The sequence below is a fragment of the Cariama cristata genome, unplaced genomic scaffold, assembly GCF_000690535.1.
Source record: "Cariama cristata isolate BGI_N322 unplaced genomic scaffold, ASM69053v1 scaffold20015, whole genome shotgun sequence".
Classification (NCBI taxonomy): Eukaryota; Metazoa; Chordata; class Aves; order Cariamiformes; family Cariamidae; genus Cariama; species Cariama cristata.
In genome coordinates this window covers 35407-56325 of record NW_009618405.1, presented here as the reverse complement: position 1 = coordinate 56325, position 20919 = coordinate 35407, and the positions used below count along the sequence as shown (strand labels likewise).

The following is a 20919-nucleotide window of genomic DNA, read 5'->3' as shown; positions in this document are numbered from 1 at the left end:
TGGCGGTTGCTTAACGAGATTGAGGTCAGTTATACTGGAGTTTAGAGGAGAGCCAGGTAGATAGTGGAGAAGTTGATTGGGAATTATCTCGAGTGCTGTCTTACTGTGAGGCAGGATCCAGTGTACTTAAACTTATCCCTGACAGACATTTACTTAATTGGCTCTTACAGATTATGAAATTCATGGAGTGCCTTCTCCCCCTCTTCAAGGTAACCTGCTTCAATGCTTAGCTATCATTTATGGTTAGAATTTTTCCTTAATAGCTGATGTAAATCTCCTTTGTCAAAACTAAGCTGATTATTATCTTGGGCTATCCAGAGTAGAACTGGAGAACAATGGGTCACTGTTCTTTTGTCAGCAGACTGGTGGGTGTTTGCAAGTTTCTACTCACAATCTTCAGAGTGAACCCATTTCTCGTGTTTCTCTGGTCCCTAAGCTCTGTTAAGCATTTCCATCATCCTTGGTCTGTTAACTCAGAACTAGGTGTATTACCCCAGCAGAGATACTGTTATCTCCAGAGCTAACTGGAGATATCTGAAGATACTGTTACCCCACAGGAAGTGCAGTAATTATGTCCCTTGTGTATGGGATCCCTCTTAAAAACATTCCGGAATGATACTGTCTTATTTGGCAACATTCTCGCATTACTGCAATATTCAATTTGTGATCCACTGTAAACTAGATCCTTTTTTGCTATGCTGCTACCCAGGGAATTATTCCTGAAGAGGTATCCATGGATTGTGGTTTTTTTTCTTTACTAAGTATGTTATTTTGCACTTGTTATTAGCTTGAGAATCATAACATGATTTTTGCTGTCTAATTTTCATCTCTGAAATCTGCTCTTCCAATCCCCTTCCTCCAAGTTTGGGGTCATCTACAAACAGTTAATGAAAATACCAAGTAGTGCCAGGCCCTGCACATTGTGATAAACCCTTCCAGATTGACAGTTTGCCTTTCTCAAACGCTTTCTTCTTGTTTTTCATGTTTCTTACTAAAGCTGCAACTCATTCTGTGCCATGGCTTTGCAGCTGAGCCAATTCCTATGGAGAATGTTAAGTGCGGAAACCATCAATTCCTTTGAATTGGCTTATGTGCACAGAGTAGGGCTTGCTCGCGTCTCAAAAACTGGAAATAGGGGTAAAATCCTGAACCCCTCTGAAGTTTTGGTGCTTTGCAAATGGCTTCTGGGTGTCCCAGATACCTAGTTACAGATTACAGAGAATGATTGCTGGCAGTTTCCTGTTCTCCCTCTGGAAGCTGTTACGCTACGTAGCGAGAACTGAAAAGGCTTCTCGTGAGACATCAGGCAAATCATGTAACCCATTTTTCAAAAATAGTGAAATGAAAGTTTTCTGTGGTTTTATTTTCTACCTGTAAAACAGTAACTTCTACTTTGCAGGACACTATGAAAAAAAGTACTTCTAAAGCAATAGCCAAGTGATAAAAATGTCCCCAGAATTACTGCAGATATTATTATTTAAAAAAAAAAGCATTTAAAGTGTATGGATATTCAGGTATATTCAGGAAATACCAGTCTGCAGGCATAGTCAACTGCTCACTGCTTTCATCCTTTCTACCCAACAAACAGTAGTGAGCTACAAGGTGGGTTGCGAACTTTCACAAAAAGGTGCTGAATCACTTAGGAAAATAAAAAAAAATAATCACTGCATTAGAGGATGTTGAAGATTGTGAGTCATTCATGTGCTATCATAGTATGGCTCGTGCCTGAGGTAGATGGGTTTGTCCCCCTCCTGTGTTCTAAGTTCTTTTGAATTATTTTCTCATTCACTTCCTCAGAAAAATCTGCTTTGATCCTAACTTTCTTCAAAATTGCATTTCGTTTTTTAGAGAGCTTTCTGGAATAACCATACAAATGCCTCGTTCTCACCCACTTAATACAGGATCAGATTTATAGATAAGACATTAATGCTTTGTTATACTCATAAGGGATTACTTTGTCTGATCACAAATGGTCGATGCAGCTGAGAGTGAGACGCGATATTTTGAAAATTTTTAATACTGAAGTCATTTGAAAATATTCTGAGAAGCAGGAACCTGTCAATTAAAATGAAAGGACTGGTCTTGTGATGAAAATGCAGCAGACTTAAGCCTATGTAAACAGCAAAGTTTCTCTTAAAATTGCATTTCATTGTGGAAACATTATAAACAAAAAATTTTAGGGTTGAGGATTAAGCATAGATGAACATTTTGTGTAAATTGACTTCACTGGAAGGAGGAGTCCAGCACTGACAGGGTCATAAGCTAAATAATCATGCAGTTATTGTCATCTATCCTCTACAATAATTTTTTTTTCCTTTTTGTTCTAATTTATTTAGATGTCTTGCATTAAAAATCATGGAGCTAGGAAAGGCGAAGCTTCTGAGAACTGGCCTTAATGCCTTATACCAAGCAATTCACCCTGTGCATGGTATTGCCTGGACAGATGGGAAACAGGTGATACTGACTGCTTTGCACCTTCATAACGGAGAACCAAAATTTGGTGACTCGAGTGTTGTCGGTCAGTTTGAACATGTCCATGGACTCTATTGGGGCCCGTGTCCTCCTGATGCCCCAGCTCTGCTCGCAGTTCAGCATAAAAAGCACATCACTGTTTGGCAGCTCTGTTTTAATGCTACAGAAAGAAATAAGCTCTTAGTTTCTCAGATATGCGACATCAGCGAGCCGTTTCCAGTGCTCCCCCAAGGCTGTGTGTGGCATCCGAAGAAGGAGATCTTGGCTGTGCTGACTACACGGGATGCCTCTGTCTTACATTCTGTTCATCTCAACAACTCCAGAATTAAAGCAGATATTAAAGGCAGCGGTCTCATCCACTGCGCTTGTTGGACGAAGGAAGGCAATCGCTTAGTAGTGGGAGTAGGCAGTGCTCTTCATTCTTATATTTGGGATGATGCTCAGAAAACTCTGAATGCTTGTTCTTTTTGCCCAATCTTTGATGTGGGAGGCTACATCTGTGCTGTGGAAGCTACTCTGTATTTCCAAGTTGCCGTTGCCACTGAGCTTCCTCTAGACAAGATCTGTGGCTTAAATGCTGGTGTTGCATTTGAAGTTCCAGCGAGCATTGAAACAGAGTCCTTCCCCTCACAGTCCAGCTTATGCGGTGAGGAAGAGTATTCCATGGATGGGGGCAAAAAGTCACTGGACTCTGAGAAGCCCTTGTCTGTTGTTACATCTCCTGTGGATCTTACTCACATACTTTCTAGCAAGCAGGGTGCTGATTCCAGTCCTCTTCTTCATCTGAGGCCGAAGGACTACCTAACAGGAAGTGGCCAAGATTCTTCACATCTCATCTTGGTGACTTTTGAAAGAAAGGTTACCTCTACCAAAAAAGTTAGCATCCCAGGCATTCTCGTTCCTGATATAATGGCTTTTGATCCCAAAACTCAAACAGTATCGGTTGCCTCCAACACTTGTAACGTTATTTTGGTCTATTCCCTGACTTCATCCAATTTACCCAATATTCAACAAATTCAGCTAGAGAAAAATGAGAAACCAAAAGGTTTGTGCTTTTTGACCAATAAATTGTTACTGATACTGGTTGGAAGACAAAAATTCACTGACCCTGCATTTCTTCCCTCTTCAAGATCAGACAAATACATGATCCGATTGATGATTAAGGAACTAATATTTGAAATGGGTCCTTCAGCATCTGCATCAGTTAATGGGAGCTCCAACTTGAAGCTTTCAAACATACCTCATGATCTCTCTACAGATGTTCACCCTCTCAGCCGTGGACTCTTGATACCAGATCGTGCTGCCATTCAGTCCCCTACCAGCAGAAGGAAACTCATTGAGGAAATTAAGAGTCCTGTTTATGAACAAAGCTTGTTGTTGAACATGAGTGACCTCAAAGATAAAAAGATTTCCATGAATTTTCCTCCAGCTGTTGAGTCTCTCGACACCGAACCAGTTAATCGAACTGTGGCACTGTCTGCCCCATCGCTGGTGTTTTCTAACAAGCCGACATCTCCAAAAAGGCAGGCAGATGCAGCTTCCAAAATACCAAATTCTTACAAGAATAACCTATTAAGTGAAAAAGAGGCGAGTTACTTTTCAAAAAACATAGACAAACTGTCTGCTAACTTCACAGAATTACAGCATCATCTCTGTGAGTTAACCGAGCTGCTAAAATCTGGGAAGAGAAATCTTCCAGTGTACCCATCTTTTCAGGAACCCTCTTTTATTAACATCACCTGCCAGGTAATTTTCATATTGGAAGCCTTAACGATAGAATCTGTTTATGGATGTATGTTCTTTGTACGGATTTAAAACATGAAACTCTTGTCAGATTATGCACAGGAAGGGTAAGACCCTGTGAGTGTTAGTACGTGCAAATTTGGTACATGTGAATGGTCTCACTGCATGCAGGTGAATCCAATAGGAGTCTTATTTAAGCTTTACGTCAGCCTGCATTGTTTTTGTTGTCCGTCTTGGCTACTCTTCTGTCATTGCATCTCAGTCCCTATTTGCAGTTCTTTTAAAGCTACATATTTGTATTTTTTTCTGATGGGAGACAGAATGAGGGAAGTGTTTCAGATAATTTTTTTAATCTAAACTTAAACTAATGTATCTAAAATTATTGCCATTTCAGATGGATGCTTTAGTTCTTGCAGAGCTATCTGTACCAGTGGTAAAACCAGAGCATTTCTGGGGAGGGGGGAAGACCATTATCATGTAATGGTCAATGGGATTGGATTTCCGTCCTGTTCCTGTAGGTGGGACTAACGTTACAAGTCTCATTACTCTGCAGGATTTCACTGTTTTTAAAGGGATGTAATATTCGGAACGTGCAGCTCCCAGTCCCCACCTCTCACTGGGCAGAGCTCGTTGGCTCTGGCCCAGGCAGACGTACCTTCTCCTTCTGCACAGTGGCCCGTGACACTCCAGAGAACCCACACGTGAGAGTTCAGTTGCAGAATTAAAGACTTGTATGAAGTTCTAGGAAGGTCATGTTTTTCCTAGGCGACTTCTGAAGTTTTCTGTTTAGAGATTTAGACAAGTGAAAATTTCCATGTATGGAAACTGGTATCAATCTCCCATCCTCCTGTGAGGACAATTGAAATAATGGAGAGTGAAACAAAAAAAGAAAAATGCTTTGGCTCTGAAACTGAAATGTTGCTAATTAGTATTGAGAGCACCATCGGAGAAGGAAAGAGACCCTTAGGGATGCAATAGATAATTCCACTAACATAGCTTAAAAATGGATTTAAAATAAAATTTCATAGGAAAGACGCTTTCCTTGGCTGAAAGAAGACACTTCCAAATCTCATGCTAGGAAATGTCAGTTACCTGATTATCAAAACATGGCACGAGTCTATGAGGTCTCTTCTAGAACTCAGATTAACAAACCTTAGTCAATATTCAGAGTCATTTAAACTGCCGTTTTCCTTTCAATAAGCTCCGATTTTAAGCTTTGTTATTGCAAAAAGTTCTTATTCTCAACTTTTGTAGCATTGAACTCTTAGGGCCTAGATCATATTTCCTTACTCTCTTCACTGCTTTCCATTGTAAACATTTAATAATTGTAATAACTCTTAATTTTTCTAGCTCTCTTAAATCTTAATTATATATGGGGCATTACTCTGAAAAGTGAAAGTTTCCCTCAGCATGTCTGGTGTCTGGTTGATGAGGTGTTTGTTTTTAGAAGCCTGCTTTAATTTGAGGTAGCACAAATTTTTGTTAGGTTTTTATATTCAGCTCTCTTTTTACGTATAGTTGGAAACAGAGTTAATATCCACTTGTCTTGGTGTTCCAAGAGCTAGATTAGCTACGCTTGCGTACGGTTGCTTCACAAATTAAAGTAATGCTACAATTTTACCTACATACTTCGATCACTGATGATTTGTGACAAGAAAAGCATTTGACTTTTGAATTACAAGTGACATTGGAAAGTCTGGCAGAAAATGCTGTGTTTTAACTTTAGTCAGAGTATATTCGATTCAGAAATCGTTAACAGGCAAACAGGGATCCTCACCTTGTGTGCTGAGCCCTGACCGTTTTTCTACTACCCAAGTTATTAGCTGTATTTTACAAAATGTTGAGGCAACCCAAAATGTCCCAAATAAGCAGTGTCTTTGAGAGGGCAGAGTTTATCAGTGCCGGGGGCAAAGGGCATCTCCAACCTCCCCTCTACCATAGGCCCTCCTTGCAGGTGGATGGGTCCATCCACAGCATGGAAAAGGGGTCGGAATTTACTTTATTGTGGTTTTTGTCATGACCCAGAGATGTTACCAAGGTTTCCCTGGGAAGCGACATGGTTGTGTGAATTTTACTCTACGCAAAGACAGAGTTTGTAGTTTTGGTAACAACTGATTTTTTTTCAGATTTTAAAAATGCTTTGCTGTGCCCCGTGGGGGATACTCTTTGAAGACGCTTTTTGGATTTTAAGGCTTGGGGCAGTGATGGTCAGAGGTGAGACAAACAGGCCCTTCTGATTTGTTAGTCTGTACCTCGTCCCAAATATTCATGGGCAGGAGTTCTCACCTCTTCTGAAGTTGTGGATCAGGGAGGTGGGAGAATGGAAAACCTGCAGCTTTACAGACTCCCCAGGAAAATGCCCCTCACAGGTGGTGGGATGAGAGCCAGGATTGTGCTGTGGATGAAGCTCAGGGTTTCTTCAGCAGCAGTGTATGATTTCCTCTCCTGTTGTTCCAACACATGCTGAATTGGCACAGTTACTTGCTGCTATCATTCACAGATCGTCTCTTTGAGAGCTGAGACTTTAAAGTATAAATCTTGCAAATGGCTCTGAATGAAAGTAGCATTTGACTTTCTGTAAATAATGTAGTTGAAGGCATGTCTGTGATCCTGTTTTTGATTAATGCCATTTTGACATCTCTGCTTAAATATACATCATGGTATCTAATGATTCTTTCTTGAATTTGCAGAAGCAGCTTTCCAGAAGTGATTCAGATGAAAGACGAGCTGTTATTCTTTGTGGCGGTAAACTCCATCTAAATATAGTCCAGCAGATATTCAATCTCTCTCTTGTAGAAATGCAACATGGTATGTTGTAATTATCCGATAATACAAACACTTTAAGCATATGAGTGGTAGCAATATGCATAATCCCATCTGGAAAAAAAAAAAAAAAAAGAAAGGTTATTAATAAAAGTTTGCTCATTTGTTTTATAACATGAAGATTCTTCTCTGGGCTTTTACTGAGAAGAATCTTTACATTATAAAAAAAAAAGCAAACTTTTACATGTTGATATCTCTATCAAGTAGCTAGTTATACAGGAAAATTACTGTCAGCTGGTATTTTATTTATGTTTTCAGCTATTTTAAATAGAGAAGTCTGAGGAATGAGGAGATTAGAGTTGACGGCTTGTTTTGGAATACAGTTTTCTATATTTTAATCTGTAGTTCCAGCATTCACTCTCCTTTAAGAATTCCTATGTTTTTTTATAAACACAAAAGTAGCTCTATAAATTTTAGCAGTGCATTTCACTTCAGGTTTTGCTGTGAAGAAAACTACCTTTCTTATTGCTGTGGTCTTCTCTGCTGTTACCCGTTCATCCCAGCCGTATCCTGTGTGTCTGTGTATGTGTCAATTCTAAATGTCTTACTTTTGGCAAAAGTAGAAAACATACTTTTGGGATATGATCTCTCACTACTACAGATATTCTCTGTACAATATTCCAGCTACTTGCCTACCGTGTCTGCTGTCTGCCTACTTGCAGATGACTGAGCAACTATCCCAAAGTGTGCTGCTGTTCTTACCCTTGTGCACGTTTTACTGTTCTTTAAGTAGTTGTTGGAATACGTTTAGTATTCCAATACTTTGATAAAACTGTAGTCAGATAATTCACTAGCAATTAAATCTTGAAAAGGTTCTTACTACTGTCTTATGTTAGTTTAGTAGTTTTCCTATTGCAGGATCAGTTACCTGCATTGAAACACAGTGATTATTTTAATAATGTTGTGGCACAACCCAGAAACATGTGATATACTCAGTGATAACAGTAGGCAGTTTTATAGATACTGATCTCTTAATTTTTCAGACTGGAATTTTATTTTGAGCTATAAGACTTGAACAACTTCTCTTTCTGGCAGGAAAAACATCCCCATTACCTGCATTAGTTTTGACCTGTCATTTTTACCTTAAAAATGTAAACTTAACAGAATTGGTTGCCCTGGAATGAGTAATCATCATGCGTATGACTAGCCTTACTAGATAAATTTTAAAAGCGAACAGTATTAAAGTAGGTTTCTTTATTAATTGTACAAATATTACTAAATAAATGGGCAAAGTAGGAATGGTATTTTCAAATTTCTGAATTGTATTGATTTTAAAGTTTGGTCTGAACGAGACATTAAGCCAAAAGATTAAAGGGTTGCGTGCTTTTAAGCTACAATCTTCTCATGACCTTACTTGTGACGTGAAGTTACATAATGTAAATTTACGAACAGCTGGAAACATTTCTCTGAATTCCCTCACCCCCCACAAGCTCTATTTTATCTCTTCATCAACATAACAGATACAAGTACGAAAATTTTCTGGTTTATATGAATTGGAAGAAGTCGGTGTTTCAGATTCAGTAAACGATTTGGAATTGTAAAAATAATGCTAATGATGATGTGAAGTCAAATAGCAAATGGACCAGAGACATGGGGTTTGCACAGTATAGTACAGTATTTCTTCCTTGTATTTATTGAAATTAATTATATTGAAATTACATAATAGAAGCAGTTTCTAAATTGTTTTTATGATATTAATTTGCCATTTAATTTAATAAATTTCTGCTTTTTACAGTATCTGCACAGCTTAAGCACTGTGAAGTAGCTTCACACCTAATTAAAAACAAGTCTGGATGCATATGAATTCTGTTCAGAATTTCATTCCTCCTCCTTATTTGAAGTGTGCATTTATTACAGTCTCATCTCCTAGTGGCAGAATTGGTCAGAAAGCTGTTTTGCATAGTTAACTGTCCTTTATTTTTGAGACTATACAACCTGTATCTCCCCATTTATTTGTTTTTTTGCTAGAAAAACTGTGAACATACAGAAGCATTTAACTTTTAGGAAGAAATACATTTTATACCTTAAACATACCTAATTACAGGAAAACCGATAAACAGACATTTACCTGTCTTCACAGGTTCATCTTGGATTGTTCTGACAGCGGACAGTGAGGGCTTTGTTCCGCTAATGTTTACATCCACGCAGGAGATAGTCATAAGAGATGCCAGTACGAAAGGCTACAGTGCCCGTTCTTCCAAAACTTTGGACATCATCAGTTCTACAGAAGGGTGTAGACCCGCTTCTTCGGAAAGTCTGGATATCACGAGTTCTTTGGAAGTCCTCAGAGACTGCTCCGCCAAGGCTTTAGACAGCAGCAGTCCTTCGGAACAGCCCAGCAGTGAAATGTAATTTTTGACAGCGATTTTGTAATGCCTGTCTTATGATGGGAGACTTTGAAATTTACCGTACAGGACTGCAAATTCTAAACAACAGTCTGTCTCTAATCTTCTGGTGGATTTCCATAATTTTTTTGTTGTGTATCACTGTAAATTATGTATTTGATCCTTGGAAACGTTAACTTTTTTTTTATATTGAGCAGTGTTTTTTAAATATGCCTCTTGCAGTATAGACCAGGTCTTTGTATCAGTGGTTGAAAACACATGTTCTTACAAGCTTCCAAGCTAAAGTTTCCATCTTGGTCTTTAATATGTTAGTGTTTTTAGATGATAGTAAACTTGCATAATAAAGAAATCCTTGAAAACACTGCATTGTCCCCCATTTCCTCGCTTCTGTCACGGCCTGAAATATTAGACCGGTGTTATTTAGGAATAGTGCCTGCAGAAGTGCGTCTGGTTTTGCACTGGTGTTACGAAGGTTGTAAGCACTAATTTAGGTCTGTGAAGTTTGGAACAAAGTATGATCATGTGGAATAGCCATAGTGTGTAGAAGCAAGGCCCTTTTCCCCTCCTGTGCCCACCAGTCATGCCTCTCTGTGCTTGCTTCTCGGTCTGGATTTGGGGAAGTGGCTGGCATGTGCATCGCCTTTTGTGGTGGGTTGAACCCAGCTGGCAGCTGAGCTCCCACCCAGCCCCCCCTCACTCCCCTGTGCAGGACGAGGGGGAGAATTGGAAGGGCAAAAGCAAGAGCAACTCCTGGGTTGAGATAAAGACAGTTTAATGGGCAAAACAGAAGCTATGTGTGCAAGTGAAGCAAAATAAGGAGTTCATTCAGTACGTCCCACCAGCAGGCAGATGTTCAGCAGTGAGTGGGAAAGCAAGGCTTCATTGTGTGTAACAGTTACTTGGGGAAACCGCGGCTGTAACTCTGAACGTCTTCCCTTCTTGCAACTTTTATTGCTGAGTATGATGTCATATAGTATGGAATATCCTTTTGGGCAGCTGGGGTCAGTGTCCCAGCTGTGTCCCCTTGTCACTTCTTGGGCATCCCCAGCCTCCTCTGCTGCGTGGACAGAGCGGGAAAAAGAGAAAGCCTCGATGCTGTGCAAGCAAAGCTCAGCAACAGCTAAAACACTGGTGTGTTACCGGCGCTGCTTTGGGCACAGACCCAAAGCACCGTATAGGCTGCTATGAAGAAAACTGACTCCATCCCAGCCAGGCCCAGGACATTGTTACAGGCATAAAATTACTTTAGTTACATTTGAGTAACCAAACATTTGCTAGTTAATATTTCTAAACATCTTTTGTCTTCATATTGAAATTTTTCCCTACTACCTTTGAAACAATACTGCTAATATTAACAACGTATTGCCTTCAATAAATCTGTTTTAATTTTCATAGCTAATACATGCTGAATGGGCAGAAGGGAAGTCCAATAACTCATCACCTTGAGAACATCCAAGTTAAAGGCTGACCGAAGAAAATGTTCTATGGGCTTTTGTAGTGAGAGAGAGAGAGAAAAGGCGAAGGTGAAATTTAGAAAACAGCACAAGTTGATGTAGCATGGATTGCACCACTGAAAAGACAGTAATCCAAGATTGCTACCCATAAAGTTACAGCGTGATAACATTAAGCAGTTTATCAGGCTTTCACAGTGGCACTGCATTGAGAAGGACTCAAGTGACGAGATTATAGAATTGAAGCTGCTGTCTCAGGACTAATATAATCTCTTTTTTATTGCCTGTTTTGAAATTTAGCCACTGTCAAAAAAAAAAATCTGGCCACAAAATACAATATTAAAGACACAACTTTAGAGAAAGCTGCCAAGAGCAGTTGGTGTTGGGTGGTGCAACTAGAAGTTAACAGCTTTTGATGAACAGGAGAGAAGGAAACTAGGTAAAATAATTTGGCAATTGTGGGCTTCATCCCGTACACAGCAAGCGTCTGCTCTGGGTAGTCATTGCTGTTTAATGAGGAGGTGGTCCACCGTCAGTTACTCTTACCAAACAGTCAATGAGTTCAGAGCCCCCGCACTGGGTGCATGTTCAAAGCAGGCTGGATGCTGGGGATGGTCCATGTTTCTTCTCAGCTGCCTGCCAGTCCTTTTTCATGCCAGTTCCTGGTTTCAACACCCCACTAAGCCACGGGAGGAGAGGGTTATACCTGAGTGCTCTTGGCTCTGCAGTAAACCTCTGCCACCTGCGCTGGCCTGTTCACCCCAAGAGGGTGCCTTGAATTGCACATGCCTCAAATGCTGCTTCTACAATTTTATTACGCAGCCAAAAGGTGGATAAAAATTAGCTGCTTATTTTGGAATTATCTATTTGTATTATTTCTAGATTGAAGAAAGTGTTTCTCACCAGCAGCACGCTCAGTCTCAGGTTGCACCAGACAGATTTGTAGGACTCTTCCAGCTCCCCAGGTGAGCACTGAGAACCACACGGGCACAGGGCATTGCTGTGGCAGGCAGCTAGAGCAGGCAAAGCAAGTGCAGGTCACTCACTAAAAGCTGTCAATAGTCCGGTGAAGGGATTACGCTAGGTCTTCATGGTGTATTATGTGCACATGGACAACTACTGCATTTGAAACACCACCCTAGGAATCTCATGAATGAAATCCTTACATTAAGAGAATTGCTTATTTCTAATCAAGAAGTCATTTCTAAACCTCTGGGCTGGTCTATATGAAAGCAGAATATTAAACAAAGGCCCAAATGACTGAAGACGTATGAAACATAATACTAAGGGTAATGAGACTTTACTTTTCAATGCTGAAAACTTTGGAGAGGGATGTGCAAGCAGCTGGCAGTCACCATGGTCTAATGCAGGAGGCTGGGGGCAGGAACTAGCACAATCTACAACTAAGGCTGTTGCTCTCTTGCTAGGATACCATTGGTAAGTTAAGTACCTTTTCTACTTCAGCTCATCTGTAGTATGGGTTAATAATAACCTTTAATATAGGTTATGTGAGACATAATGCTACAAGTATACCAAGTATTATTTATGAATAAATTTAGTAGGATAATGAGCTCACTTCTTCCAGACAGTTCATCAAAAGGGTGAGAAAAGTTTACATTAAAAAAACCCCCACACATACATAAAACTTTAGAGATTTGAAGTTTTGTTTTAACGAACACCTCTCATCTGAAAAAAGAGTGAAGAAACAAGTGGAAAACTGAGGAGAGCCATTATCCTACTCGTGTGCATTGTTACTTACCTTCAGGACAACTTCAGGCTCGCTCCTGCTGTGTGAAAGCATGAGTTCTGGGAGTTAGCTTTGAAGTAGAGTTCCTAATTTGCCTGGTTTTAAGTCTTTTTCTGAGCTTGGTTTCATTGTGGCAGATTTCTCTCTGTCCACAGTTGCAGATGCTGCAAGTTGATACCGTGACCATGAGGAATGGTGTGTCTGATGTATGTAAGCTTGGGGATGGGATAAAAAGCACTTGCTAGAATTTCCCTTGATCTTGAAGAGAGATGTTGTTACACTCAAGTTTATGTCCAGAAATGCACAGATAATGGTTTTCAAAATCTCTTTGATGACATGTTAGTAAAAATCTTATTTTCATGTATTGACTTCTCATTTCATTTTCTTTTATTGAAAATTCTGATGGTTCTTGATTGAATGTGGATTTTGTTTAAATTCATACAAAGAAAGCCTGTGCTCTCGGTCCCTTTGAAAATGATAAAACCTTAAATGAATTTTTTTTATCTCAAATCAGAGACTTCTATTCTGTTTACCATGTCCCCAAACTTTAAAAAGATGAATTAACATTCATAAACCAGGTAATAATGTGAATGTCCTTTTATCTGTTGTATCCTTTAGGTCTAAAAGCAACCACTAAAAGAACTTGCAACGTGATTCTATCAATTAAACCTCATTAAAATAAAAAGGTACAATAAAACTACCATTTCAATGTCACAAAACCAAATTAGCCTGGGATAAAGTGAGTTTCCTTGTAAGCACATTTTCAGATGTACACATTGCTATGCTTGTTATACACTAATGTGGTCATTATATACGATGTGTCTAACTGTCATATGTAGTTAATAGCTTATTACTTCTATCTTCTAATATATCTTCTATTTACAGGTATTATCCATATGGTCCATGGAATGTATCTGGAATTTCTTTCAGCATTATTCTGTTCTTCATATGTATAACATTAATGAATATCCAGCAGTAGCACTGATGCCGACCAGACAACAGAGGCTTGTCCCTTCCAAAGCAGCTTCCCAATGAAGGTCCACAGCTCCACAGGAATTTCAGAGCCAGGATCTCCCCTGAGGCCAGCCAGACGCTTGGGTGAAGTTCAGGAGCCGATAACCATCTTCACTCCGAGATCTAGTATCTCTGCTGGAGGTCTGTGCTCGTTGTAGTCCTCTGCCTGCTGGTGAGCGGTAAGTTGGAGACTAAATAAACGGCATTGAAAAGCTGCCCTCGGAGTTTTTAAGGATTAATTTGAAGCCTCGAGGGATGATGTCTTCTTTACATTGGTCAGCTGTCCTTGGGGCAGCTTTGTTGGTGGCTCTGCTGGGAACCTCTACTAGAAGTTTCTCCCAGTAGCGTGAGACTCCAGTCCTACCGTTCCCATGGCCACTGAGCAGCCACAGAGTGGTTGCAATTAAAATGGACTGAGCTGCATAGAGGTTTTCTTTCAGTTTTAAAAATCACTTTTGTTGTTTTCAGGAAAAAACACCTATTCTCAAGTGTTCTGAAATTCATCTTGGATGGTTTTATTTACTTACTGTCAGCACCTCCTATTTTTCTTATTTTTTGTTGCTCTCTTCTTAGCAAGGGGGAAGGAAAGGGAAGAAAGCAAAGCCACAAAGCCCCATGGTAACCACCACATAGACCAGTAGATGACAAATCATCTCATCCAAAGATCCTTGGCTCTTCCATACTGCAGAATGCAAGAGCACAACACCAAGAAAATGGCTTCTCAGAACCAGGCATCAAAGACATTAAAAAATAAATCAAAGCTTCCTGAAGCCAGAAACCTTCTGCTGCCAAATTCCAGCATGTTCCATTGCTTTATCCCCAGCGGGAGTGTTAACGCTTCAGGAGCAAATCAAATCATTCATCCCCAGCTACCAGCTGTGAGTTTTCTAAGTGAAACAAGTGGAGAAGAAAAGCATAGAGGTACAGGAGCAATTTGGAAAGTGAGGAGGTTTTTTTCCTCTATCCTATTTCTTCTAACACGGGCAGGTGCTGTACTTCCTGTACACCTAGCAGCTCCTTTTTGTTTGTGGGGTTTTTGGGGGTTTGTTTTTTTTTGTTTATTTTTTGTTGTTGTTTTGTTTTTTTGCGCAGTGGGATTCCAACCCCAGCTGGTGGTGGGAAGAATCATCTTCCAGTAGCAGTCTATGCCCAACACAGAATGGGCTTGATGGATTAAACCTGTTGCCTATTCCATCACCTGTTTGTCCCATGAGATCCAAGTCCCTCGTTCCTATTAGCCTTTATTACTTCTCCAGGGACATCTGGCTTTCTGGGGACCCTGGGCAAGCACCCAAGCAGGTGCCACAGGCACACCAGTGTTTACCAAATGCCACCACTAACTACTCCAAAACTATGTCCAGTTTCAATTAATTTCTGGATTAATTCAGCCTGCCCTGCAATATGTCACAGTCCTGGATTTATTGTACAGTTTCCTTTACTCAAGTCCACCCTGTAGGCAACAAGTACAATATTGCCTGCTGGCAACTAGAGAGGAGGTGGTGGGGTCTGAAAAGAAAGGTGAAACAAAAAGAAAGGTTGAACTCTGGTTCCCTTTGCGTATCTCGTGTGAGTTCTTTGTGGTCACACTCTACACTCGCCTACTGGTTCTCCTTGTGTTGAGCGAGTCTATCAGGCACTTCCTAACCGGCTCGTTACTGTCCTCAGACACCAAGCCTGCAATCAGTACTCACAGCGCCAGGATCAAAACACATTCCCTTCTGTGCTATGTCGCAGAGAAAGCCAACATCCCCGCATGTTTTCTAACTGTGCCCTCTTTATCAAGGTCCTCGTTATCTCAGTTGCACAGCAGAATAATTAAGAAACATCTCTCTTAGCTTTCATAGCATTACTTCTGCTGACTACCCAGTTCCCAGGAGTCCTGCAGCACTGAAATTCTGCCCTGTTTGCTGCAGTCTCTGATCAGTTCTTGGGTCAAGTTGCTGTTTCTTCCATCCATCTGCTTTTGTATGAACATGGGATCAGGCAGGGAATCAGGGAGGGACAAGCTGAGTGTTGGAGTATCTGGTAACCAGAAAGTGTTAACTGATTCTCTGAGTCTCCTCTGCTCTGCATGTGGCATTTGGGTCTCCACATCCAACATCTTTCCACCCGGTCATTGATGTCAATCCAAGACCCCTTAGGAGAGGATTACAGGGTGTTTTCAGGGACCTTTCTTTTCTTATGGCTCTTCTTGCACCCCTACAAGTCACTTCAGGAATTCCGGAGTTGCCCATTCTCTCTGCCTGGCCAGCTCAGCACAGCTGAGACTTATGCCAGGACTCTGGAGCTGGCTACAGTTTTGCTTTCATCCCACCCTGATGTTTGCAGGTACGTTTATGCACTGAGACTCACAATCCAACATCGCCGGCACCAGTGGAATTGTTGAAGCTGTTGGATGTGGCAAATGAGCAGATTCTTCGTGATGACTTTGAAGGTGACCGAAAGGCGAGTTTGTTTTGGAAACACAATGGGAACACTTCCTCTTGAGCTGCAGCCGATTTGGACAGAAACATCTCAGCCAGTGTAAACCTCGTTCCATCATCATGATGACAAGCTGGTGGCCTGAGCTGGCCCTAGGCAGGTGTAAACATCCTCTAGGTAAAAGAGATGAAAGTCCATGAGGGAGAACACTAAGGTGTGAAGGAAATCCTTTAGATGATTCCACGTACATCAGCAAAGACAAGCTGGCAGGGGATGGGTGCTGGGCCTCCAAAGTGTAGCTCCATTGGTGAAGCTGAGCAAGCGACCATCAGTTCCATAGGGCCTGAGCAATCCTTCTCGCCACCTACAGCAGAGCGCAGCAAAAATGAGGACAGAAAGCTGAAGGGCATAGCTGAAATGCACAGTCTTGTCTAACATCATTTGGGACAAGAAATAGATCAGGAAATAAGATTTATGTCTGCTTCCACACCTCTAGAGCAAGCATTCACATTTCCCCACCATCCGACAGCACTGCTGCTCTCCAGTTCGGGTTAGAGACTGCTGCTCTGTAAACATCTCAGAAATGATACTGAGGACCCAACTTTTCTGCAGAGTGCCACAGCTCTAGGACCATTCTGTCTCCGTTTGTTCAGCTGTGCGTCATGCCAATTTGCATCTTCATAGACTGTAAATTCTCAGGTGCAACGTAGCAAACAGTGTCCTCCTCTGCCTCAGGGACAGACACATGCTGCTGGTTTGTCTTTCAAATAAAGCTTCCCAGTGAGTTAGCATCTGGTTTATGCACCAGATTTGGTGCTTAATGATGTGAAAGCTATCTGATTTAATATTTTAAGCCTACAACATATACACATTTTTGTAACCATAATACTCAGCACTCTTGTTATGTATCTGAACCACGGTCTTGCAGAGAGTTAAGGTAAAACAAAGCACTCAGTGCAGCACGAGGAACTTGTGATCTCAAAAACTGCAGGAAAAACAAAACTCCCAGCCTCACCTGCCAGTTGTATGAATCCAACTGACCTTTCCATCAATCAGTCTAGAAGTTTTCTGAAGGGAAAGACTCTATCGTATCACTTTGAGACTTTTATTTTACATAACTATGGTACAAAATTCATACAAGGTATGTGATTGACCACTATATGCTAGAATGCTACTGGCTGTACCCTACTGCATGAGACTTCAAACTAACTTGCCTTCTCTTTCTCATCTTCAAAGAGCTGGAAAACAAATACCAGGTCTAAAAGGACCTGAGTTTCCCTTAAGGAAACTCCTCCTTTCAAGAAGATTGATTTAATTTTGCATTATCTATCTACAGCCCAGAAAGGCAAGTAGAAAAGGAGATGAAGAAGTGATATTTGGAAACAAACTATGAACCCAAAAAAGCAGGCTTTGTCTTTAAAATGTTGTCCACTTCCACTACTTTAGTTGGAATGCAGAAGGTGAATAAAGACAAGAGGATGCAGCAGGGATTGAATCTAGCAGCAATTCTTATAAGGTGCATGAGTGACTTAAGGAATTAGTACTCAAATCTACACAGCCCTTCCTGAAACCCCAGTGACCTGACACCAAAGGTCCCAGCCTTCAGGGACTCAGCAGGGACAGATGTCCGAGGTGGTATTCACCTGTTAAAGTGGGCGACTCAGCACAAGTGATCTAATCCACCTAAGCCATGGCAGGTCAGCAAGCTCAGGGGCAGACAGGGTACAGCGAGGTGGGAGACCGTGGTTAGGAGGATGCACAGCTGGTGACGGTGGCTAACAGCAACCCCTCCTTCAGTGCCCGGTGGGGAACGGCAGCTGCCCTACGTGCTTAGCTGTCACCTGCGGTGAGACTGATCACCAGCAGCAACACTCATGAAGGCGGTAAAACCTTGGAAGGTTTCAACATTTTTTTTTAGGCAGAAACTACAAGGGGGGTGAAACTGGAAGACTGCCAAATAGCTCAGCTACTGACTACACCAGCCATCAGCCCAGTATAAAAGATTTGGGCTGCTATCACTAATTTTCAGCAAGGGCAAGGAATGGGCATGGTTTGCCTTACAGGGGACTACCCAGTGACAGGCAACTCCATTATCCTTTCCTTTTCTTCCTCTGTTTGTGTAAATCCATTTGTTGGAACTGCTTGCATGCAGGTGGGGAAGTACCATCCATTAGGCACCCAGCTGGTTTAATCCAGTCTCCCACATTCTTACCACTGTATTTGGGTATTACTTGAATGAGAACCCCTGACAATTGAACCTGGCCCTCGTTACTGTCAATCACTGCAAGGCAGGAGGTTTACATTAGATTAGCATTTAATCTGCACGGCTGTCAATATAAGAATCTGCTCGAGTCACATGTTCTGAACGTATATAAGGCATACATGTAATTTAAAACTGACAAGGAGACATACAAAGTTAATTCATTTTACAGCACCAGCACTGAGCCCTAAAAAAAGAACATTAAAAAAAAAAAAGTCTTACATTGCACTTACTCTTCCATTCTTTTTACTTACAAAAATACATTAATTTTCTTCACAAAAGTACAACTCTGATAACCAAATAAAATAATGATATTTTCAAAATATAAAAATACTCTGCTACATTTCATCTATGGAAGCTTTCTACTTTATTTTGGCAGTTCCCATTATTGCTACCATATGCAAAGTGAGAACTGAGTACATCTGTTAGATAAATATCACATTGTCTCTCTGGAGAAGAGGAAAATAGTTTACAATCAATTAAGTTTACCTTGCAAGAGACTGAATTCAGACTGGGTGTTGTGCAATTGAGAGGCAACTGCATAACTGATTTAGAAATAATATCTTAAGCCACATTCAAATTACTCCAATCAACCACAGCCAGCAGTTTCTGCAACCCTTTAATCACTGGGCTAGGTATTCAGCTTATGTAAACTGACATGGATCCCCTGCCTTGTAGCTACAGATTTATAGCAGCTGAAAACATAACCCATTAAAAAACTTGAACAGCCTTTACTGGGACTTCTGATTGTTTTTAAAGACAACTATTCAGAAATACACGAATATTACAGAATAAATCAAACGCCCAAGACTGTTTTCTGTGATGTTTTGGAGCTATGTGATATTACTACATAACTTACCTACTTCAAAGTGCAGTAAATCTGCTATTTCAAATTCCAGACTCAAAACTGTAAACAGGCTTATGTTTTTTATTGTCGTAAACACATATGCCCCAGGCATACAAATCTTGATTTGTCCAAGAACCGAAACAAAAAAAAAAACCGACCCAGCCTTAGATGTCAATTCAACTGAAGTCTTAAACATAGTAACTCTCACCCACACACGCTCAAAATATATCCTTAAAAGCTCACTCATGATTAAGTGTTTTGCTGAATTAGGACAATTCGTTAGGTCTTAGACTTCAAACTTGCCTGGAAAGGTTTCAGTATTAAACTTAATGAGACACTCAGTGCATGCACCGATTTTACTTCCCAGTGTCTTTCAGTAAAAGCTTTCCCAGTTTCCAGTCCCAGCACTGAGTCACCTCCCAGATGGCCCTGAGCTAATTACTTGTGGTCACTGCCTCCAGTGACACCTACTGCAAGTGCTCCCAAACAGTGGCAAGCCAGCCCTCCGAAGGCACTTTGAGTACAAAATAAAGGCACCCTCTTACATATTCATACAGTGAAGCCAGTGGGCTGTAAATTCATGTCTCATCTTCCATTGTGCTAATTTCAAGGCAAATAAGCTTTCAACTCTTGGATTCATCACTCTCCCCTCCAGATTTAGATATGTCTTCAGAGATCAGCCATTTTAGCTTAAGCTTGGAGCCAGCCTCTGGAGTCTCTGTACCTCCACTGACTACCAAAGAAGCCCAGAATGACCAGGTCTGAATTTAAGTGCTACAGAAAGTGCCTGAGGTTAGGTGTGTCTTTCATCTATGAAATGCATTCACTTAATGTACCTGAAGCATGATGACATCCCTGACTGAAAAAAAAAATCACCATTTAAAAGTCAGGTGTAGCCTTATTGTTATAAAACACTGTGTGCAAGCTGAGATTAAGAGCCATGCCGTGTTGTTTGGTGAGGCAGAGCGCCTAAACCACATGAGAAATGGGAGAGTATCATGATCACGTAAAGGCCAAAAGTTACAGAAATTTGAATGCCATAGTCAAATTTTTGGAAGGGACTACTGATTTTGGGTATCCTGTGTGGAGATGTTGATCTCAAAAATGTTAAGTACTCTTTCTCTGACAAGGATCAATTTACAGGTTTCAGAAGCAAGGAAGTCTAGTAATGGGAAATGTAAGGTTCTGTTTCATAAAAAAAAAATAAAAATCTGTGAAGTTAAATTACATCAAAATCTCATTCAGAAAAACTCTTTCTGAGAAAATCCTCCAAACATGTCTGTATCAGTGATTCGCTTCACTGCAGAACAAATGAAATCCTAACTTTATATAGTATACTTCGGGATTCCCAAGTGCTTTCCAAACACACTAGTGTGGAACTTATAGGTAGAGATTATGTTCAAAATCCAGCCCAGGCTCTAAGGGTGAAATATATCACATGAGGTAAAATTTAGGTGGTGCATCACATTTACACTTTTTTCCCTTGACCTACAAGTCCATAGAATCTCCTGTTGCAATGAGATCACAGCTTTCCGTTAATGAGTGAAAAACAAACAAAAAACCCCCAAGCCTTCAATAGCTTACATTCCTGAAGGTTTGTAATGTCTTTTTTAGCACAACGCATGGAGTTTTATCTTTTGCACTGTGGTGTCCTCTCTTGATTTCATTACTGACTGTGTCAGAATCATCCTTTATCCCTTTTGATAAAACGTGAGCAGAGAAATGACCCAGAAGACTCACAGAGTCTGTGCATGGGATGTGAGACTGTATTTGGAAAGTCAATGTATTCAGAGCTT

At 40.7% G+C, this 20919-nt stretch overlaps 1 protein-coding gene across 1 annotated transcript; it reads left to right on the top strand.

Moving 5' to 3' along the window:
* The first annotated feature begins 2351 nt into the window (after positions 1-2351).
* Positions 2352-9745, top strand: LOC104162186 (chromosome unknown open reading frame, human C2orf44). Its single transcript, XM_009700853.1, has 3 exons — positions 2352-4218; positions 6906-7023; positions 9119-9745. The coding sequence occupies exons 1-3, from the start codon at positions 2356-2358 to the stop codon at positions 9388-9390; spliced, it is 2253 nt and encodes a 750-aa protein (XP_009699155.1). The 5' UTR covers positions 2352-2355; the 3' UTR covers positions 9391-9745.
* Positions 9746-20919: the final 11174 nt, after the last annotated feature.

Excerpts from the sequence above, each read along its gene's own strand:
- LOC104162186 (XM_009700853.1), top strand. The coding sequence starts at position 2,356 with ATGGAGCTAGGAAAGGCGAAGCTTCTGAGAACTGGCCTTAATGCCTTA. Across the intron at positions 4,219-6,905 it reads TTATTAACATCACCTGCCAG|AAGCAGCTTTCCAGAAGTGA; the intron begins GTAATTTTCATA and ends TTGAATTTGCAG. Across the intron at positions 7,024-9,118 it reads TCTTGTAGAAATGCAACATG|GTTCATCTTGGATTGTTCTG; the intron begins GTATGTTGTAAT and ends CTGTCTTCACAG.